At 36.5% G+C, this 21758-nt stretch overlaps 2 protein-coding genes across 2 annotated transcripts; both read left to right on the top strand.

Annotated features, from left to right (window-relative positions):
* Positions 1-4289: 4289 nt before the first annotated feature.
* LOC137729554 (L-ascorbate peroxidase 3) lies at positions 4290-9172 on the top strand. Its single transcript, XM_088678473.1, is given in 11 exon segments — positions 4290-4545; positions 4792-4916; positions 5580-5629; positions 5808-5857; positions 5859-5871; positions 5969-6017; positions 7021-7103; positions 7195-7274; positions 7366-7417; positions 7420-7470; positions 8769-9172. Coding segments are annotated over 11 exon segments (864 nt in total). The 5' UTR covers positions 4290-4432; the 3' UTR covers positions 8967-9172.
* Positions 9173-12224: 3052 nt separating this feature from the next.
* Positions 12225-13614, top strand: LOC137728701 (myb-related protein 308). Its single transcript, XM_068467440.2, has 2 exons — positions 12225-12707; positions 12918-13614. The coding sequence occupies exons 1-2, from the start codon at positions 12445-12447 to the stop codon at positions 13420-13422; spliced, it is 768 nt and encodes a 255-aa protein (XP_068323541.2). The 5' UTR covers positions 12225-12444; the 3' UTR covers positions 13423-13614.
* The last annotated feature ends 8144 nt before the right edge of the window (positions 13615-21758 follow it).

Below are 21758 nucleotides of genomic sequence, written 5' to 3'. Positions count from 1 at the left end.
AGTGTCCATCCTTAGTAAAAATGAGATGATCGTCGACGATGCATTAACATATACAGTAACTACTGAGATTATGTTGAGTGATGACATTGAACCCCGTTTCGTTGATGAATGTTTACGTAGAATTGATTGGTCAAACTGGAAACAAGCAATCCAAGTCAAACTTGATTCGCTTGTGAAACGTAAGGTGTTTGGACTTGTTGCTTATCACATCCCAGTCCGGGCCCCCACCACATCCCAGGCTCGACTCCATTGTAGCACGATATTGTCTACTTTGGGCTCCGACCACGCCCTCACGGTTTTGTTTCTGGGAATTCACACAAGAACTTCCTAGTGGGTCACCCATCCTAGGATTGCTCTCGCACGAACTCGCTTAACTTCGGAGTTCTGATGGAACATGAAGCCAGTGAACTCCCAAAAGGCCTCGTGCTAGGTAGAGATGAGAATATACATATAAGGCATAGAGGATCCATTCCCCTGGGCGATGTGGGATGTTACAATCCACCCCCCTTAGGGGCCCGACGTCCTCGTCGGCACACTTCCGGCCAAAGATTAGCTCTGATACCAAATTGTCACATCCCGGCTTGAGCCCCTACAACATCCTAGGCTCGACTCCACTGTATCACGATATTGTCCGCTTTGGGCCCCGACTATGCCCTCACGGTTTTGTTTCTGGGAACTCACACGAGAACTTCCTAGTGGGTCACCCATCCTGGGATTGTTTTCGCGCGAACTCGTTTAACTTCGGAGTTCCGATGGAACCCGAAGTCAGTGAGCTTCCAAAAGGCCTCGTGCTAGGTAGAGATGGGAATATACATATAAGGCATAGAGGATCCACTCCCCTGGGCGATGTGGGATGTTACATAGCTTCTACTCCTCCACATATGAAGGTCGTTTGATACAAGTGCGTTTTCATTTGGAAGCGTAATGAGAAGAACAAAATGTGCATTACAAAGCTCGTCTTGTTGCGCAAGGCTTCTCACAATGCCCCTGGATTGATTATGACGAAACTTATTCACTCATTATGGATGTGATTACTTTTTGCTACCTTATCAGTTTTGTAGTTTCTGAAAAACTGAGTATGCAGTTAATGGACGTAGTAACTGTGTATCTCAATAAGGATCTTGATACGAAAATTTATATGAAAGTTCCCAAAGGACTTACATTGGCTAGATCAAATATTTCCAAATCCCGGAACGCACTCTCAATTCAATTGAGGCGTTCACTCTATAGTTTGAAGCAATCCGAAAGAATGTGGTATAACCATTTGAGTGAGTATTTGACTAGTTAGGGATATGTGAACAATGAACTATGCCCTTGTGTGTTCATTAAGAAGTCACATTCCAGTTTTGCGATAGTTGCAGTTTATGTCGACCATATGAACCTCAATGGAACTCCTGAAAAGCTCGAAAGAACAGCCACGCACCTTAAGTTAAAATTTAAGATGAAAGATCTAGGAAAGACTCCATACTGTCTTGGTCTCGAGATAGAGCACCGTTTAGATGGAATCTTAGTACATCAATCAAACTACACCTAGAAAGTGTTGGATCGGTTTAACGAGGATAAAGCGAAGCCTTCAAGTACTCATATGGTCGATAGATTGCTAGATACAAAATGAGATCCATTCCGTCCGAATGAGGGATGATAAATAGATTTTGAAGCCTGAAGTTCCTTATCTAAGTGCGATAGGCACTTTATTATAATTAGCTCAAAACACTAGACCCGACATCTTCTTCGCTGTTAATCTTTTGGCAAGATATAGTAATGCACCAACACGCAGACATTGGATTGGTGTTAAAGACATTTTCCGTTACCTTAAGGGTAACACGGATTTGGGCTTGTTCTATCCTCATGGATCCTTGAGTGATGTTGCACCCCTTATCTCGAGTCGGTTATCACCTTGTTGGTTATGCCGACGCAGTATACTTATCTGATTCGCACAAGGTGTGCTCTCAAACGGGTTATGTCTTTATCGTTTGAGGCACCACGTTCTCTTGGAGGTTAACTAAACAAACCTTAGTTACCACTTCGTCTAACCATGTTGAAATTCTCGCCCTATATAAAGCAACTCTAGAATGCTTATGGCTAACAGTAGTTGTGGGCCATATTCGAAGCTCTTGCGATCTTTACCCCGTCGGTGACGTCCCGACGATGATCTGTGAAGACAACGTAGCATGCATCGAACAACTCAAGAAGGGTTACATCAAATGAGACAACATTAAGCACATTGCACCGAAGTTTTTTTTCTCACATCAACAGCAAGAGCATCAGAAGATTGAAGTCATGCAAATCCGTTCATAAGACAATTTGGCCGACCTCTTCACCAAATCACTACTGAAGGCGACGTTTCAGAAGCTTGTTCAAGGAATTGGTATGCGTAAACTTTATGAGTTGTAACATTGTTAGTTCTCTTTGGAATTATGTCAAACTTAAGGGGAGTATCCCAAAGTATACTTGCTTGATCTTAATGTACTTTTTTTCCCTACGATTAGGAACATTTTTCCCACTAGGTTTTTGCTACCTAACAAGGTTTTGACAAGGCACCCACCTTGGGTTGATCATATCCCTGATGTCATCCCGTAGACGTTTCATTTGACTTTGTATTTCTCACACATTTTCCTTAGCCTATGGGTTTTGTCCCCACTCGGGTTTTACCATAGTCATTGGGTTTTTTGTGAGACTTAGTTCTATATGCAAGTTCCTACTGTACTTTGAGACTAGCGTGTTCCCAAAATCAATGCCGACGAGTCGGCTTTCTCAACTCTATATAATGCCAAATCTACTTGAGTATTTACACACTCAAGGGGGAGTGTTATAAACTTCTTATTTAAGTGTGATTGTGGAAATCCTAGATTAGATTTGATTCTAGTTATTCTTCCCTATTAGGACTTATATTCCTTGGAGGAGAATGATTTCTTCCCTCCCTAATTACTATAAATAAGGGCACTGCATAGGGGAAATAACACATCATCTACACACCCCCATCAAACATCTCTCTCTATATTTTCTCTGTGTCTCTGGCCCCCTCTCATTGTCAGTTAAACATAGGCCACAACAAAATAATGATTTTAGCCTAACTTTTAGTTTTCGGTAACTTTTTTTTGAAAATAAAATTTATTTGGATTATCCTAAATTATTTTTATGAACATTTTAATCTAAAAATATTTAAATTCCGGTAAGTAATTAAAAATCATACAAATACATAGGTATTTATAAAGTTTTAAGTTAAATTTGATTTAAATTATTTTAAACGTTAGATTTAATTTTAAGTAGTCAAATTTTTTTTTTTTTTTTTTTTTTTTACTATTAGATTTGATCTCATCACACCATTAGTCACGCTGTAACATCGCACGACAACCTTGAATCAATTAATCAAGAGAATGACACTCCACCAAACGGTGCTCGACCCCTTTATATGATTGTTTGACTTCAAGTTCGATTCACTCCAATATGAGAAAAAGAATTATAGGGAAATCAAAATTGAACAAAGGTTAAGACCTTAAATTATGATATGTTAATTGAAAAATTAATTGAACAATGATATCTAAACTACATATTAACAGAACCTTTTTTGTCTATCAAAAGTGGGTGAAAAAAGTATTTAGTCTTCTATCACACCAAAAAAGGTAAGGGCAGTAACATAATTTTACAAAATAATATTTTACTGTTTTTTGTATAAGCCTCATCTATAGGTGATTTTAACATCTCTAATTTAAAAAAAATTATAAAATAAAAAATAAAGAATAAGCCTCTCTCCCTTTCTCCCCACTATCATGTTCTCTCTCACTCTCTTCATTTTCCTTTCAATTTTAAAAACAAAAATAAAAAATTTGACTATACTAGCAGTTAAACCAAATCTAACAAAATGGAAAATTAATTGAACTTTGAATTTTCTATTTCTGAGAAGACTGAAATGACCATTATGACCTTGTGAACACGGCGAGTGCGGGTCCGTTTGAAGGCTGGTTTGGTATTGCGGTGCTTTGAAAAAAAACTACTTTTGCTGTATTGTGAGAATAAGCAGCTATGAAATAAAGTAGCAGAGTGTTTGGTAAACTTTTTTTGTAAACGTGCTTTTGAAAAAATAAAACAATATTATAGTGTTTGATAAACTTTTATGTAAAACAGATGTGAAAAAAGTTGGTTTTTCAAAATTGAATTTTACAGCTTTGTATTTTTAACTTTTTTTTCACCTAAAATTATGAAAAAAAAATTAAAACTAAACATTTACCAAACATAATAAAGCTCTCAGCTTTTTTTTTATAACCATTTTTTTCATAATCAGTATGAAACTAGGCGGACTCAATCTCCTCATTTGCCGGGGCCGTTGGCTCTCTCGCTTTCAAAATCTCATTTGCACAGTTGCAGTTGCATTGTCACTCTCATTGTTCTCTCTTCGCTCCGAGTCGCAGTCGAGCACTGACTTCCAGTTCCGATGACATCGACGCTCGTTGACAAAGAGTATTTCAACGAAATCGACAAGGCCCGCCGCCATCTCCGCGCTCTCATTTACAGCAGAAGCTGCGCTCCGATCATGCTCCGCTTGGCGTATGCTCTCTCTCTCTCTCTCACTCTTCTGTTTGTTTCCCGAGAAATTTTTCGATGAATGAAAAATCCGATTCGGTAGCTTGCGTTTTCTCAGTAGCCAACATAAGTTTTACTGTTGCTCGGTGTTTCAGACTTACAGAATGGCCTTTGATTTCTCTTTGTAAATGAAGTGTTTGCATGTCATTGTTTGTATCGATTTTGTTAGAGTTATGGTGATTGATTGTTTTCGGAGGTGTGAATTTGTAGGTGGCACGATGCTGGGACCTACGATGCCAAGACGAAAACGGGTGGGCCGAATGGGTCGATTCGTAACGAGGAAGAGTACTCTCGTGGTTCCAACAATGGCTTGAAGAAGGCTATTGATTTTTGTGGTATGTTCGTTTATGTTGTTCCTTATCGTCAATCTTTATTGGATTTACGAAACTTGATCAGTTGATCGTATGGTTGAAAAATACCAGTAATTAATTTATGCAACATTCAATTCTGTATACGAGAATCCAGATGATTGTAAGTTTTTTTTTTCTTTTTTTTTTCTTTGTGTGTCATGTGACATGCTATGCAAGCTTAATTGATTCATTGGTTGTTTCTGTGAGTTTAACGGTGATACTGAATGTGCATCTATGTTACAATTGGTCTTTGTTTGCAATTCAGACAGCGAAAGTCCTTAATGCCAAGCATTTAACAAGTTTAGATGGTTTCACTGTCTTGTCTATGTAACTGAGAAGACAATGTGCTTACTTGGGTTAGCTTCAATTCTGATTTTCTAAATGAAACTGATGAGGGAAGTATAACGAAACCATACGTAAGCAACTATGTATTGAAGTTGTCATTATGCAGCATATTATGTTGTCTCCAAGGTGCTTTACAAGTTTCAGTATTTGTGTAATAATAGTGCCATCCTTTTGGCCATTATACAAGATTGTATGATCACTAATTCAACAAAGAGTACCTACAATTAATGCGTTTGAGAGTCATGCTTTTGAGATAGATATACAATGTAAGGTGTTTTGACGGGTGCTTCTTTTTTATGTCAGAGGAAGTGAAGTCTAAGCATCCAAGGATTACATATGCAGACCTATACCAGGTGATTATAGTTCTGAATGATTTACTCAGCCTGTTATATAATTTTAGCTCATCAAATTATTTGCAAATGAAGAGCTTGTACAAAGATCATCATAGTTTTTCCTAAAAAATACGTGGGAGATAGCATGGATTCTTTTATGAAGATAGCAACTAAGGGGCATGATTACTTGTATTTTCAGCTTGCAGGTGTTGTTGCAGTTGAGGTCACTGGAGGCCCCGCCATTGATTTTTACTGGCAGGAAGGTATGTTGCAGCCAGTGATCACATATTTAAAGAAACATGGCTAGTTTCCTTATCATTGTTGTCGAGTTTTCTTCTGCTTTTTTCTACTTGTTCTTAGGATTCTAAAATTTCTCCTAAGGAAGGACGACTTCCAGATTCTAAACGAGGTTTATTCCAATACCTAAGATATCTTCTTCAAGTTTTATATTTCCCTATTTTAATATTTCTCATATGCTAGCATTTTAGTTGGGTTTTAATTCATATATGTTATGCATTTCAATATAGAGATTTAGAACATTTTTGTTTAGACTAGATTAAAAGTTCTCTAATAACATCTCTGTTATATTTCTGCATTGCTGTTTGCTTTCTCTAGTGCAAGAAAAGGGAGAACACTATTTCAAGCATTTCATCTTGTAATCCATTGTTTTACTCTAATTTCTTCTCTTTTATATACATAGAATAAGTTTCCATGCAATTGGAGCTTGATGGCATGAGTTTAACAGTGAGGTTATCTTTATTGTATTTCAAGTGAGTTAAATATGATGCCTGTGGAGAGTACTTCTCCCGGTACAGTGGTACTGGTAACATAGCTTGCTTGTATGGAAGAGAGATTTATTATCCTAGAGTTTTCTTTTTCAAATTTGTTACTTCTATAAATATTTTGCTATTAGTTTGTAAGAGTCAGAGATACTTGTTAAGCAACTTTGTATCCATGTCAGGATGTGGAACATGGTACGTCTTCAATATGTAGCTCTTGGTGTTGGTTGCAAGCTCTTTATGCAAATGGTTCTAGTCATTAGCGTGCACAGGTTTCCTATGGAACTCTTCAAAGCCACAGAAGCAACCAAGGCTTCCAACTTTTATTTTGAATATTACTCATTTTTGGTTGCCACACCACAATTATATTCTAAGTTCAGATTTGGGATTGTTTCTTGGTTTACACAGTGGGATTGCTCTCTTATTCCATGGGATTGCCCACTCCATGTTAAAACTCAACCCACTTCTCCCCATCTCCTAGGTTTCTTAATGTATTTAGAATGCTGGAGATTTATGACAAGTTGTCAGGCTTGCTTGTGTGTCATTTTCAGTTAAATTGTTTGGGAGAAAGTTTTTGTTGTTCATTAGTAGAAATTTAATTTCTTGTCGGTGTCTTTTGTCTTTTGATAATAGGTGCACCACATTTGAGGGAAAAGTTCTATAGAATGGGGCTGTCTGACAAGGATATTGTTGCACTATCTGGGGGTCATACACTGGTAATTCTTCCTCCTTGTTTGTATCTATAAATGCTCTTCTTTGTTATTAGTTAGACATGTTTACTCTGTGTCATTTGCTCTCATCTTATAGGGAAGGGCACATCCAGACAGATCTGGTTTTGATGGTCCTTGGACTAAGGAACCTCTACAGTTTGATAACTCATACTTTGTGTAAGACTTGAAAAATTGGTGAAAATTTACCATTTTATGTCATTATGTTTGCATGTGATTATGAACATTTGTTGCTACTCATTGTTGATAGTGAACTATTGAATGAGGAATCAGAGGGGTTGTTGAAACTTCCGACAGATGCACAGCTTTAGTGGAGGATCCTGAGTTCTGTAAATATGTCGATCTGTATGCAAAGGTAATTTCAGTTCGGGCTTGTTTCAGTCCTATTTGCTGGTAAACAGTGTTGGGTGTTGTTCACTGCTAGTGCTAGATTATATTTACCAACTTACTTTGTTTGTTTAGAGCTACTTTAATATTGTCGATTGGCACTAATTTTAACAAATAATCAAATGTGGCTCACCCATATTCTGGTGGTGCGTGATCTGGTCAACCCAGACCTGCCAACCACTCGGAAATTGCTAGATTTGGATTGAGCCATATGTAAGATGGTTCACTTCTTAGTTCTTATAAGCCCTTGTAAATTTTAAGCAATCCAATAGAAAAAGGTTTGGTCTGGATTGAAAATGGAGTTTACTCAAGTAAACTATGTCTCCTTTTCTTCAATTTGGGCTAGCGTATTATCTGAATTGATATTAACCGGTACCGGGTTAAACCAGGCTCATTGTCCCTAATATGCAGTAACAGAACACCTCTTCTGGGACCATTGCCACTTAAAAGCTGAGGCTAATTTGGTTAATTTTTACATTTGTCATGGTTCTTCAATAGGACCCATTTGCAGCAGATACTGAACCCCAATTTCGTGTTTGGTTGAATTGACTGAACTTTGTTAGACCAAGTTACTTAGCTAGGGATGGGCTTGGGTGAGTTCAGGGCCCTGCACCAGCTGGGGTGCCTGTCCCGCTGTGCATATATTTTTTATATCATTATTGAATGTTACATTTTTATTAAGTTAGATGATTTACCTGATTATTTTAAATTATTAGGTTTGACATCTAATTACAGTAATTATTGTGTCAAAATTCAGTGTTTGTACGATTATCTGCGATTAACATTTCGACTAATATTTCATATTTAGCAAGATTTGTTTCAATTTCGGACGTGTAGCTAATACAGAAAAAAATATATAAGGTGGCGGGACGGAACATCTGAGGGTGGGGATCAAAACACCCCATGAGGTGCGGATGGAGCTGATGAATTTTAAGGGGAAGTTTGGGATGATGAGTTGCATCCCAACCCAGTTATCTCTTGTGCCCATCCCTACGTTTGGCTTTGATGTTTTTTATTTTTTTATTTTTAAGGGAGGAGAAGGGTTTGAAACTTTTCCAATAATGTAGGGGAGGGGGAGTTCCGAACCCATGATGCATGGGTGGAAACACCCCATCCACTAAGTTATTGGACTACATAAAATCAAATATGTATAAAATTAGGATTTTTTTTTTAGATATCTATAAAATTAGCTATCGTTGCGAGCTTATTTATACTTTTTTATTTGACATTCCTTTTCTTACTTTTGTTAAATTTGGCGCATGACAGGATAAGGAAGCATTTTTAAGAGATTATGCTGAATCGCATAAGAAACTTTCAGAGCTCGGGTTTACTCCAAACCTCACTTCCTGTAAGACAAGTGCTAAGGACAGCACCATAATGGCACAAGGAGCAGTAGGAGTTGCTGTTGCTGCTGTTGTTGTGAGCTTAGGCTACTTGTATGAAGCTCACAAAAGAGCCAAGTAGAGTCGTAGAAGTCGTGTACTTGCGTAACTGATTACCTCGATCTTCTTTATTCTTTCCGGCTGGAGATTTCATTGATCCCGTATGAATAATTACCACAAGCCCTTGCAGCTTAGTAGCTCGATTGGGTAGTAGAAAGATATAAGTAAACTTTATATTCATTTCGAAGAAGATAGTGACATGAGCACTTACTACTGCTCTTTTATCTACTCTCTTGAAGGTTTTTACTTTGGTACTCGAATGCGTGACGTCCTATAAAGGGGCTTGTTGTTTCGTTTGCCTGCAAGTTGGCTAGTGTTGTTTCATTCACATGATTGATTATTTGAAGGATAGATTCCTCGTTTAGAGCTTATATTTTAGGTTTTAAGTGCAAAATGTGAAACTTAAAACCTAAAATTTAAATAATGAACCAATTCAAGACTAAAGGGTTGAATTTTAAGCTCTAACAGGTGATTCTACGCTCTGTATAATCACCTTGATAAAAAAAAAAAAAAAACATTAAGGTTGAACAATTTAGAAAAGAAGGTGAAGATTTATCAGAGAACAAACATCATGTTTAGAATGACAAGAACTGTACTATCTTTTTAGATCATTGTCGTGATAGCTTTGGTGACCAAAAATTGGTCCCATGACAGCCTTCGTGTCACAAAACCCATGCATCGAATTCCGTGTGAAATTAAAAAGGATACCAAATACGCTAGGGAAGTTAACAATAGGATTAGGCCTAATTTTGTGAAGGGTAGAGGTTTATCCAAATGCACCATTGTCCATGCACTGCATGTGGGTCATTGAAAAAATAGACCGTGCCCTAAGTTCCAGAGATGCCCCCACATGGGAAGGGGCAGCCGGCCAAAAGAGGTAGGTAAAGCGCAAAGGACAGCTCTCCACCTCAATACCCAAGCACATGACATCCACGTGTTGATGTGCTGGCTCTCACCTTACAAATACAATTGTGATTAAAATTTCCGATCTAGGATTACATACATCCATACCCTCCTAAAGTTCCCTTAACCAAATTGCCTAATTGCTTTGATTAGTTTTGATTCTCTTGCCACGTTTGTTGTTGCTCCCTTTCTTTGCATTGTCCATGTGCCAATGTGGGTGTTTTGTAGGAAAAACTGGCTGCAGATAGAGACCATGTAGCTAATCACTGGTGTCAACACACAACCTAAAAGATTGCAATCATTGAGTTCAAGTTAGTAAAGAATTCGAGATTTGCTAGATGTGGAGGTAGATTTAATAATACAAGTCTCTAACAAGCTTTTTTTTTTTCTTCTTTCAATCAAGCGCCAGCTGATCTTGACCATTGATGCATTGTGCATTTTACTCTATAAAGAGTAGATTTAGGCTAGGTCGTCCTAGTGGCTCAAATTTCATAATAATTACATATATGCAAGAAGAATGCTAGAATCTGAGCTGATCTTGAGGGTTGATGCATTATGCATTATGAATTGTACAATATAGTTGGAATTAGTCAAAGAGTCCTTGGCCTCAATCGACCTCATCATTACTCTTAGTTCAAAAAATATGGATAGGGTTAATTGTGAGGGTAAGTGATTAAGAGAGTTGTACTTGTAGCTTGTGGGTAAGGAGTGAAAATATTTGTTAAAATCATGCCAAAGTTCAACATCAAGGAGTGAGTGATAGAAGCCATAAGTGGGAGGAGGAGTTGCACTGGGTGCCATAGGACAGTCTGAAAAGGATGACAAAAGGTAGGTGAAATACACGCACACATAACAAGTGGACCTCTCCCTCCCTCTCTCTCTCCCCCCTCTCTTTCGAAAACAACTTGTGCCCATGATCCTTAACTCTCCGCCTACCATCCACTTGAAATACATGATCATGAGAGAGAGAGAGAGAGAGAGAGAGAGAGAGTGCATGTGTGGTGGTGGGTAAGGTAACAAAAAAAATTATATGCAAATCCCCCGGGGGGGGGTGGTATGGAGATGACAACAAGAGGGTGAATCAAAGCTTCCCATCGCGTCCCAAACCCTATCCCTTGTTGCCTAAACTTGCACCACAAGGTTGGAAGGGGAAGGAAAAAGGTGGAGGGTGAACCAAGGGTCATATACAACTACAACCATACTCATTACCCTACTTTTTCTTTCATCATCCTCCCTCCTTTAACCCCAACTTCCCACCCTTCTAGAAGCCCTTCTCCTCTCTCTCTCTCTCTCATGCATTACCAATAGAATAAACAACCACAACTACCATCTCTGTTCTTATGCACAAGAATAACCAAGTCAGCTAGTGACATCTCTTCCCAAAAACCCACTACAACCAACTTATTAAAATAACCAGGTTCATTACTTTTACAAATCTACCTCACTTCATGATCTAAATATAAGTCTCACAAATTTTGATTGGTATACAACATTTACTCAGATATGTACTCGACAAAAATTTACAATATCACTAGTCGCATACAATTATATGTCTATTTCTCTTATTACATTATTCGTCACAAAATGAAGAGAGGTAGGAACACGTAATCGCTTCTCTCATGACATTCCATGGAACCAACTCTGAAGCATTCAAGACTTCCAACAGTGAGCAATAAAAACTAGCCGAAGAAAAAGAACCAGAATTTTGCCTTGGGAGGGGGACAAATGAAAAGTACTGCAGACAAAGACTCTCATGGTCGGTATGATGAAATTCAATATGTACCAACTACTACACCATTAATATTCAAATAGTTTCCATCTACAGAAGTTTCATCTTTTATCTCAAAAGTTTCATATGTTATCGTACAAGTCTGGTGAACTGGAGTTTCATATTTTTTCTCAAAAGTTTCAGACACACACAGATAAAACAGAAATCTCACCATGTTTTTGCCCTAATAAATAAAGGAAATTTTGAATAGCAATTCAAAAATCTTATTTTTTATTTTAAAATTTTTATATTTAAAAAAAAAATACACTTGTAAAGAGTGTATAATGAAATATTTAAAATTCTAATAACAGTTATTTATATAAGTATATATATATATATATGTATGTATATATACCTTACTTTTACACCTACCTGAAGGTTACTAGTAGGGCCAACAGTTAATGTCCCTTTAACTTATTATATGCGATTTTGATGCCATAATAATATCTATCTAGTCAGAGAGAGAGAGAGAGAGGAGAGAGAGTCCACCAGCCCCTCCCTCTAACCTGTCTCACCAACTCGCATCTAGAAGCAATTAGGTCCCCTTCTCTCTCTCTCTCCCTCTCTCCTCTTTTTTCTCTCTCTTCTTTTTCTCTTAGTCAAAAGGCTATAAAATCATACGCCAAGTCCTCACAAGGGCCGGCCTTTATGTTGCAGCAAATGCAAATACAAAAAAACAAGGCCTTCCATTTTTTTCCACCACCACCAGCACTTCATCTGTGTCTAAAGCCAAAAAACCAGGCATAAACAACAACAAAGGCAACGGCTTTTATAGCTGCAACTAATTATTCTTCTTAAAGCTTTCAAGTTTTTTCCATATTTTTTTTAAATGGGAAGATCTCCTTGCTGTGAGAAGGCTCACACCAACAAAGGAGCTTGGACCAAGGAAGAAGACGACCGCCTCATTGCCTACATCAGAGCTCACGGAGAGGGTTGCTGGCGGTCACTGCCCAAGGCGGCGGGCCTCCTCCGATGCGGGAAGAGCTGCAGGCTGCGGTGGATCAACTACCTTAGACCTGATCTCAAGCGTGGCAATTTCACTGAAGAAGAAGATGAGCTCATCATCAAACTCCATAGCCTCCTCGGAAACAAGTAAGCGCAACTAATTCATTTATCTCTTCGTGCATACCCTGTTTGAAAAACGAAGTGTTTGCGAGTTTAGACGAGAATAATACTATGATGGGTAAACTCATGCGAAGTCCTCGTGTAATAAAAACGTAGTATTTAAAAACATTTGAAAATTGTGTTATATGTTTTTGGCTTCTTGAAGAGTAATGGGTTTTGTTTGGATTATGTTTTCAGATGGTCTTTGATAGCTGGAAGGCTGCCTGGAAGAACAGACAACGAGATAAAGAACTACTGGAACACCCACATAAGAAGGAAGCTTTTGACCAGAGGGATTGACCCCACAACTCACAGGCCACTCAATGAGACACCTCAGGAATCTGCAACCACAATTTCTTTTGCTGCCGCTTCTGCAAATATCAAAGAAGAAGATCAAAAAATCTCCATAACCAATGGGCTTGTTTGCAAAGATTCAAAAAACCCAGTTCAGGAAAGGTGCCCTGACTTGAATCTTGAGCTTCAAATCAGCCCTCCCTGCCAGCCTCAGCAACCCAGTGACGGTTTGAAGAGTGGAGGGCGGGGACTCTGCTTTTCTTGCAGTTTGGGGCTTCAAGATGCAAAGAACTGCAGCTGTGGGAGGGATGCTATTGGTGGCGCCACCAGTGGCACCACCAATATTGGTTATGATTTCTTGGGGTTGAAAAATGGGGTCTTGGATTACAGAAGCTTGGAGATGAAATGAATTTAATTAATGAGTCATGAAAAATTAAAAAATTGTAAGATGTAGTTGGAATGAGAGTGGTGAAAAATGAGAGAAAGAGATTGCTTTTGCTAATTATCCCATCAAAGCTCTCTACTTTTTTCTCTAATGTTTATGACTGTTAGTGCATATTTTAGTATAATCCCAGTACAGAGCAGCTGATTGATGACGAAATTATTTCCCTTTTTTTTCCTATTTAAAAGGACAAATTGGGATTTGTCAGATTTATACCAGATCTTCAAAAGGGTTTAATGCCATGTTATGGCGGTTGTTGCTAACTAGCAACTTTAAGTACGAGTGATGCTATTAACACATATTTTTTATTTTTTGCACATCTTTGTTTATTGATTTTTTTTTTATTTATTCGATCTAAATACTAAAAATTAAAAAAAGTATGTAAAAGATAAAATAGATGTATAGATAGCATCACCCGTTTTTTTTATTGGGATCTTTTTATACCCAAAGATAGGGACATGGTTTTTGAGATTTTTGTGTATTTCTCTTCCAAACGCAAAATAATGACACTTCTTCTTTTTTCAACTAAGAGCAATAATGTTGTTTCTTTTTTTAATTTTGACAAAAATGATATTTTAAATTATTTTGATATAAGAGAAATTTTTTTTTAACTTGAATATAAGATATCGAGCACACTAAATCTTCGAAACTATAATGATTTTGCTTCAAGACTTGAACATAATAGTGTAGTCAATCCTTACCCTCCTTATTGGAGATATTCAAAAAAGCATAGTTTCTTTTTTATTAATTTCTATAAACAATTGTTTTTAAATATCCAGTCATCAATGAAATCACCAATCCATTATTGAGATTTGATATTTGAACCAGTTGTTAGATTCTTTATCGGGTTGGGGGGTTTGTCTCTTTGTTGAAGAAGGTGATTGAATTATCATTTGGGAGGAGATGGATAAGCTCTGAGAGGAGGAGAGATGAGAGGGATAGGGAGTGGTGGGTAACCTATCACTTCTTTAGTTAAAAGCCCAGGAAACTATTTAAAAAGCGTGTAGGGAACTAACAACTGTGCGTAGTATCCCCATATCTCTACCACCAATCTCCCAATTAGTCTCGAGTCCCACCTTCAAATTATCAAAAACCCTTGAGGACCCAACCTACCATACTATTTAACACAAATATGAAAAACGTACCATAGGTACAACCATCATGGGATGGCCTAGTAGTTGGAGACGAATTCCAATTTTGTATTTCACACGGCATGTCTTGGGTTCGATTATTAATGCTGGCTAATCATACGATGATAGCTATGGGAGGCTGAAATGCTTCTGGCCTCTAGAAGAGTGAACTGAGCCACCAGCTCGTCCCTTTTTTATTTAAAAAAAAAAAAAAAAAAAAAAAAAGAAAGAGAGAGAGAAAACCCATACCTACATTTCCCCCTCTTGTTAATTTGATTATTTTCTCATTCATGACACCACCTTCTCTCTAGCGAAACTCATTAATACTACCATTCTCAGAAAATCTACTCTATTTTTTAGGGTAACAAGCCATGTCATGTAAAGAAAGAGAAAATAAAAAAACGTATAATTATATACAATTGGTGACACTCAAAGCTTTCTTATTTCATTTAAAATTTAAACCAAATCAAATTACTTTGCAAGGGTACTTCATTCTACAAACAATGAAAAGTTTGGGATTTAAGGGATACTCATTATTGGAGATAATCATTGTAGTGTGCATACTAATTATCTTTCTAATTTAGAAGTTTTACAATAACCACTTACCTAAACCCTATACATCCCACCATATTTTTAACCACTAGAATACTTCCTTTTTTACTTTTATTTTTTTAATATGGAGAATTTGACCGTTAGTGGTAAAGTAATTCACTTCAACAACCATGCCAAGAGCTTGACTCTCGTCTTCTATTTCATAATCAAATAGAAAACTCTTTTCACGAGTTTATTTTTCCTTGGGTGCAGAAATGTATAATGTACATATTACCATAAATTATGGTACATAATTTTGTTAGGCCTTAGACTTTCTCATGAAAATTAATAGTCCAGTGATGCAGTATGTACCGTAGCATGTTTGGCAAGCAAACTTAGTTAATATAATTGGTTACAGGTTGGTGCTACCAGCACCAGCTACCTCCATTTATATATATGGATGAGATGATAAATAAGCAATATGGAATAATTTGGTTGAATTATGAAACAAGAAGTCGGTGATTATACATTTTAAAATTTAATTCATGAATTTGGAGTCTCTTCTACTAACAAATTGACTAGACTTGAAGAGTCAACTCTTTCCCATTATTTTTTAATTTCTCATTCATTTTCTATGCTAATTAATTAATTAATCAAGTTCAAAGACCTTGAACATGTCCCGGGTTCGATGCTCTGAGCTGGTGAGTTTGCTGACTATGGTCACGGACATGGTGAAATTTCCCATAGCCTCTTCAAGACCAAAAAATGTGGATAAACGTAACTTGCCACCAGTTGTCCCTCTTTTTCACTAAAAAAAAAAAAAAAAAAGGGGGACCTTTAACATGGAAGAAAGAGGCTTCCACGTGTAGCATATATAGCTAGATTGTTGATGGAGGTATCACAACAACAACAACCTGTATGTATATTAGGTCAGAATTTAAGGGACACCATTGATACTGGCTACCAGAAGATTTGAAGCCCTTATTTATTGACTTCAGCATGCATGTTATAGTTAACCAGATTGTAAATGGTTTACCGGGTTTGATGATTTTGTCAACTCTGACATATACATTATGCACCAATTATTTTTCTTTTGTTTTCAGATAGTCAGGGAGGGAGGCTTGTTTCCATTAATTATTTAATACTTGCACACCTTAATTGGACAAGTAGCACGGTAATGCATGCCCAGATAGTTGGAACTCAAGATTTTGCATCAAACAGCTCCAGTGTCGAGTGCATGTACTCTTAGCACTAAGTTTACTATTCATGCTCGGATTAGGGAAAGATAAAATGGGTGCGTATATACAATATTTAGTCGGATATGTGTTACATCTTTTCTTTTATAATACTCTTTGATAACTATCAGTTTCAATAATATAATGACTCCGATGAGTTCAATTTCAATGGTTAATAATAATATCTACTAGGGAGCGTGTTTATAACTTTATATTCCTTCATTCGAGCTTAGACCATGAAAAATATAATGTGAAAAGTACTTTATGAATCATGTAACAATACACGTTACATGTGAGTTCTTCTCATTCAAGCATCAAAACTTTTATTCTAAGTTTTCTTAAGTTGTAGTTCTTATGCATGCCTCATGAGTTATTCTCGTTACATATGAGTTATTCTCGTTCAAGCATCTCTCACTTAAACTACTTTGTTTTCTTAAGTTGTAGTTCTCATGCGTGCCTCAATCGGAGGTCAGTGAGTCCTAGCCACCTTCCAATATTTATCAACGTACATATATTCGTTGGTATGTTATGTTATGTCACTTTGGGGTCCAACTAGAACAAAGAAATCTTTATTAATTCATCTAGTAGGTACTATCTGGCTCTGTTTTACTGGTTTAGACTTAATCCGTGACCACCTAATTATATAAGTAATCACAAGTAAAACCCTATATAAATTAGTGATTAATAATTGCGTTATGGACATATTACCAACGTAATTATGTTTAGTTTAGAGATTAGTGCAAAACATAAACAGAAGCAGACAAAATACAAAAGCGAAATCTCCCAAAGAAGAAAGATGAACAAAAGACCAATGACCCTTAGAAAAGGAGCTGCTTTAATTTTTTCTTCTTTTTCAAAGGTGTTAGGTAGAAGCATTGGAAGCTTCCATGAGAATTTTTTTTCTTTTCACTAATTACTTCCGAAGAAAAAAATTGCTTACCAAAGACTAAATTAAGTTAATGATTAAGTATTGCTTCTCTCTCTATCAATACTCAGTAGGGTAATTATTGTTCCACCTTAATTATATATATTGTTTCAATGGCTTCAACTTCCACCAACATCATATGCATCACTGACCCTTTAATTATTTTATTTTATTTTATTTTTAGTGGGTCTTTCTTCTAGATCCTCGGATGTGTTTTACTTAAATACCCTTAGGGTTACCTAATTATTTAATAATTGCTTTCAACCATATGCTCCTTTTTGTTGGAATAGGATCATCTTTGTGAGGATTTTAAAGGTGTGTTCATTATATTCGTTCGTTAGTCATCTTGCGGTTAGAAATTAGTTGAATTTTTATTTAAAATTGAATACAAACAGTACATAATAAAAATTAACCGTACGATGTACAATGAACAATTAAGATAAATTAACTATATAAGCCTCAGAAAGAGGATCCGAAGATGATCCTCGTCCCCTTTTGTTTGGTAAAAAGGTATTGTTCCCCAACTGTTATTAGATCAAGCAGTTTTCCAATTTAATGACAAAAGTGTGGATGTTATATGAATAATGATCCTATCATCCGACTCCACATGTGTAAAGAACTGAACTAATAGTGGTTCACGTTCACATCATATTGCCCTGCACTGCACCCCAAAATAAACCAAATTTAATCAAACTTTATAAAGAATATAATGGTTGGGAGAACGTGACCACACAAAGGTTGAGCAAGAAATTTATTATGCTAGGTTAGAAGAGTTATCAAGAACTTGACAAATAAAGTGTTTTGTATCCTTGCAATTATATATCAGTCATTAGGCAATTGTGAACGTGTGACTGAAAAGGGATGAGCAGTGGGCATCTATAGCGTGTAGGATTTATCGCCTTTGATAAAAGTGGACCTTTTGAGTAATACATCGTCCTACTATAAAGGGTTGATATCGCTACGAATGACTTTTGAGGGGGGTCGGGTCAGTGGGTATAGGACAATTTCATTGGATATACTAGACACCATTACATTTTATTAAATTAAGATACGAGAATTAAGACACGGGATAACTTAAAGTGTTAAGTTTTTCATTAGAATCCGTAATCAAATAACTAAGGGGGACTAATTGATTTGATTCCCTTCCATATTTCTCCTCGTTCTAAGTTCTTCGTTTATTTTTTTATTTTTAATATATTTGTTAAGTAAACATACTTTAAGAGATCGAAATAAACAAAGATGTGTAAAAGAAAATCAAGGTGCGGATATCATTTTCAATTTTAGAAACCAAATTTGGATCCCATCCGGATTTTCTTTGTGAGGAATCCTTGGGATTCTCACATTCTATCCCTTCATTGTTCATCATGGGATTAGAAATCATTTTGAATTTTTTTTGTTTAAAATAAAATACAAATTGTATATAACGAAAACTGATTACACGATATATAATGAATGTATAAGATGCTAGGATTCTCACAAATAGGATCCTCATCCTTAGCAACCCAATTATGAAAAGGGTATAATTAGTCTAGTTATGGAATTAGATCCTCTCCTGAGCACAAGGAGTGGATCCTCTTGACCAACACACATGGGCCGTTGGATTTTTATCTAACATCTACAAATAGGAAGATCCCTTTAAAGTTATGATAGTTATAGTCGTTGGATGAAAATTCAATGATCCACATGTGTTAATCAGGAGCATCCGCTCCTTGTGCTTGGGAGAGGATCCAATTCCGTCTAGTTACCAATAACTAATGACAGGTTTGTAAATTAGTGGATGATGAAAGGGCAATAGAGAGAGAGCAAAGGGTTTCCATGTTGGGTTGTTTTTTTTTTCGCTGGGTCTAATTTATTTTATATTTACATTGAAAATTAAAAGAGGGAAAGGGTCTCTGTCCAACACGCTACCAACTCCCCTTGTTTCGGGCAGTAGTTGGCAGCCATCCGACGTAGGCTCATGTGCGTGGTTGCGGCGGTGGGCCCTCCAACCTTTCACTATGCTTTCTGGGACCATGCCTACTCACCCTCAACGACAACGAGTTCACCTAATTAATTATTTTATTATTTGTACTTGTCCTCCCTATAAATATGCCTGCTTTAATTATCTTTCTTTTTCATTTCTGTCATTTTCTTCTTAATCTTATTTGTTCTTCCTAACCTATATCCTAACCTAACTTCTTCCTTCTCCTAATCATACGTTAATCTTCTAATTAATAATATTTCACGACAGGACGGTCGTTGGCATTCTAAAAAATTTATTTTACACTTCTCACAAGTATATTATTATTATTAAATACAAAAAATTAGAGTAAAATAATAATTTTAGAATGATAATAACAATTATCCTTCTCGACAAAAAAAAGTTAAATTAATGTCTAGAACATATGAACATGCATGTTCAAAGTTTGTTTATATTCAAATAACATGAATAAACACCAAAAAGCACCCAACTTTCCGTCTACCTCTTTGCATGTCTATGTCCCCTCTTGCAAATCTTAAAAACATGCTAATCTTTTCGAGATTATGAGAAGAATTCATACATGATTATAATTAGTTAATCTTAATTATATTTATAATTATACCTCTGGGACTAGCTAGGAGCTTTTTGCACATTCGAAATGTCAGGCTAGGCAGTTATATGGTTAGATTATAATTTGCAAGTGGCTTCTCATCTTTTGAGAATACTATATTAATTTGCTTTCCTAGGACACATGATAATATCTCGTCATTAGATCTGTATTTTCGTTCCTAACCTTTACGTGGTGCTAATATTTTGTAATTTTTTTTTAACAAATGATATTATTTATATTAAGATGGTGATGTGAGTTTAACTTCACAATGGACTAGTAATAATATGATTTACATTACTTATAAGTGAAGAATAATATCTCTAAACCGTAGTACTAAGTAGCGCTATTTTGTATTAGCCCCTTTATATTTTTATATTTTTATATTTTAGGCTTGCAAAGTATGAATGATACATTTGGACTTTCGCAAAATCTGACCTCAAGAATTGGGTCAGGACTTTTTCTCAAACTAGATTATTTCAAAAAGAAGATCTGAGTTTGGATGAGAGAGTCGATCTCTTATTGTTAGAGATAAAATTAAAGAACTTAATTCTTGAAGACTTATAGGTTAATGAGAGAGGTAACCATGTCATGTTCAAGATGCAGGAAATTGGAATCAAGGTAGGAATAATAAGAGTTACTTAAAGGGAGGCAGCTTGTTTGTCCTCCTGTTTGGTGCCCTTCTCATCCCCTCATATTTTGTGCGGTCACGGTTAAGCTACGTTAATATTTTATATTAATTTTTTTTATAGAGATAATAAGACAAACAATAATAGGACTATAAAATGTTGATGTGTCTTAACCGTGACCGCACAAATAGGAGGGGATGAGAAGAGCACTCAAACAGGAGAGCAGACAGTCTGCCTCCTACTTACAGATCAACAACAAAAAAATTTGTAATGCACAATTGTTGTCCAACAGTATAACGCATTCTAGTCAGAGAATGAAGTGAGACATTTTTCCGAATCAAGCGAGCAAGTGATGCTAATAACCTACAGCGGAGCTATAAGGCCCATAAAAACAGAAAGTGATTCGTTTCTAATATCTCTACATACTCCTTGTATAGCATCGACGTTGGAGAAGAATTTTGTTTGCTACGTTTATTATTTTTGTCGTTTTTGTGACAAATCTAACTAGTGACTCATGGCTCTTGTTGTGGCAATTGTGTAGGGGTTTTCCTTCTTTTGCGAATTTATCTCTGTATCAAGAGATTGATCACGGGAGAAATATACTCATTTTGTGCTTTCTTGTATATGTTTGTGTGATCGATAAAATTCTTTATAGCTTCAGAAAGAGAGAGAGAGACACAAAGAGAGAGAGTTTGTTTGCCTATCAATTAGCATCTACCTAGGATAAAGATTTCATCCAAGAAGGATATCATTATGGCATGACATCCCAAACCAATCATGAATTGCTATACAAAAAAGTTAAATTTCTCTTTTGCATGCAAATATTTCTCTTCTAACAAAGTCATGTAGCCACGAATAAAGCGGAAAATGAGGTGTATAGGTTAAGAACTCTACGTTGAGAAAGGTACATAATTAACAATAATAATGTGGGATAAGAAGTACAAACAGACACAAACTTCGCATTGGATTGGATTGGGGGATGAGTTGAGAGAGAAGGCAGAGGATATGAATCAAAGCAGTGTGTGTGGCTGAGATCGATGGATGCTGAAGTTGTTAGGTGGTGGTCGTGGTGGTCGCTCGGATGATGGCGACGGATCCCGAAAGTCTATCTCAGAATATCAGTCCACTTTATGTCCTTTTCAGTTTTCACTACCACCCTTATTTTCTCAGTACAATTTATAATTATAGGGTTCTCCTCCTCCACCCTCTCCTCCTCCTCTCACCATCTTCGGCCCATCTCATCCCTATTCATAAATCCCCCTACCTGCCGTCCACTCTTCTTCTGG

Source organism: Pyrus communis, chromosome 10 (assembly GCF_041283825.1).
Source record: "Pyrus communis isolate YQ-2024b chromosome 10, ASM4128382v1, whole genome shotgun sequence".
Lineage (NCBI taxonomy): Eukaryota > Viridiplantae > Streptophyta > Magnoliopsida > Rosales > Rosaceae > Pyrus > Pyrus communis.
The sequence above is the reverse complement of the archived record's forward strand: the minus strand, read 5'-3'. Positions and strand labels throughout refer to the sequence as shown.

Excerpts from the sequence above, each read along its gene's own strand:
- LOC137728701 (XM_068467440.2), top strand. The coding sequence starts at position 12,445 with ATGGGAAGATCTCCTTGCTGTGAGAAGGCTCACACCAACAAAGGAGCT. Across the intron at positions 12,708-12,917 it reads CATAGCCTCCTCGGAAACAA|ATGGTCTTTGATAGCTGGAA; the intron begins GTAAGCGCAACT and ends TTATGTTTTCAG.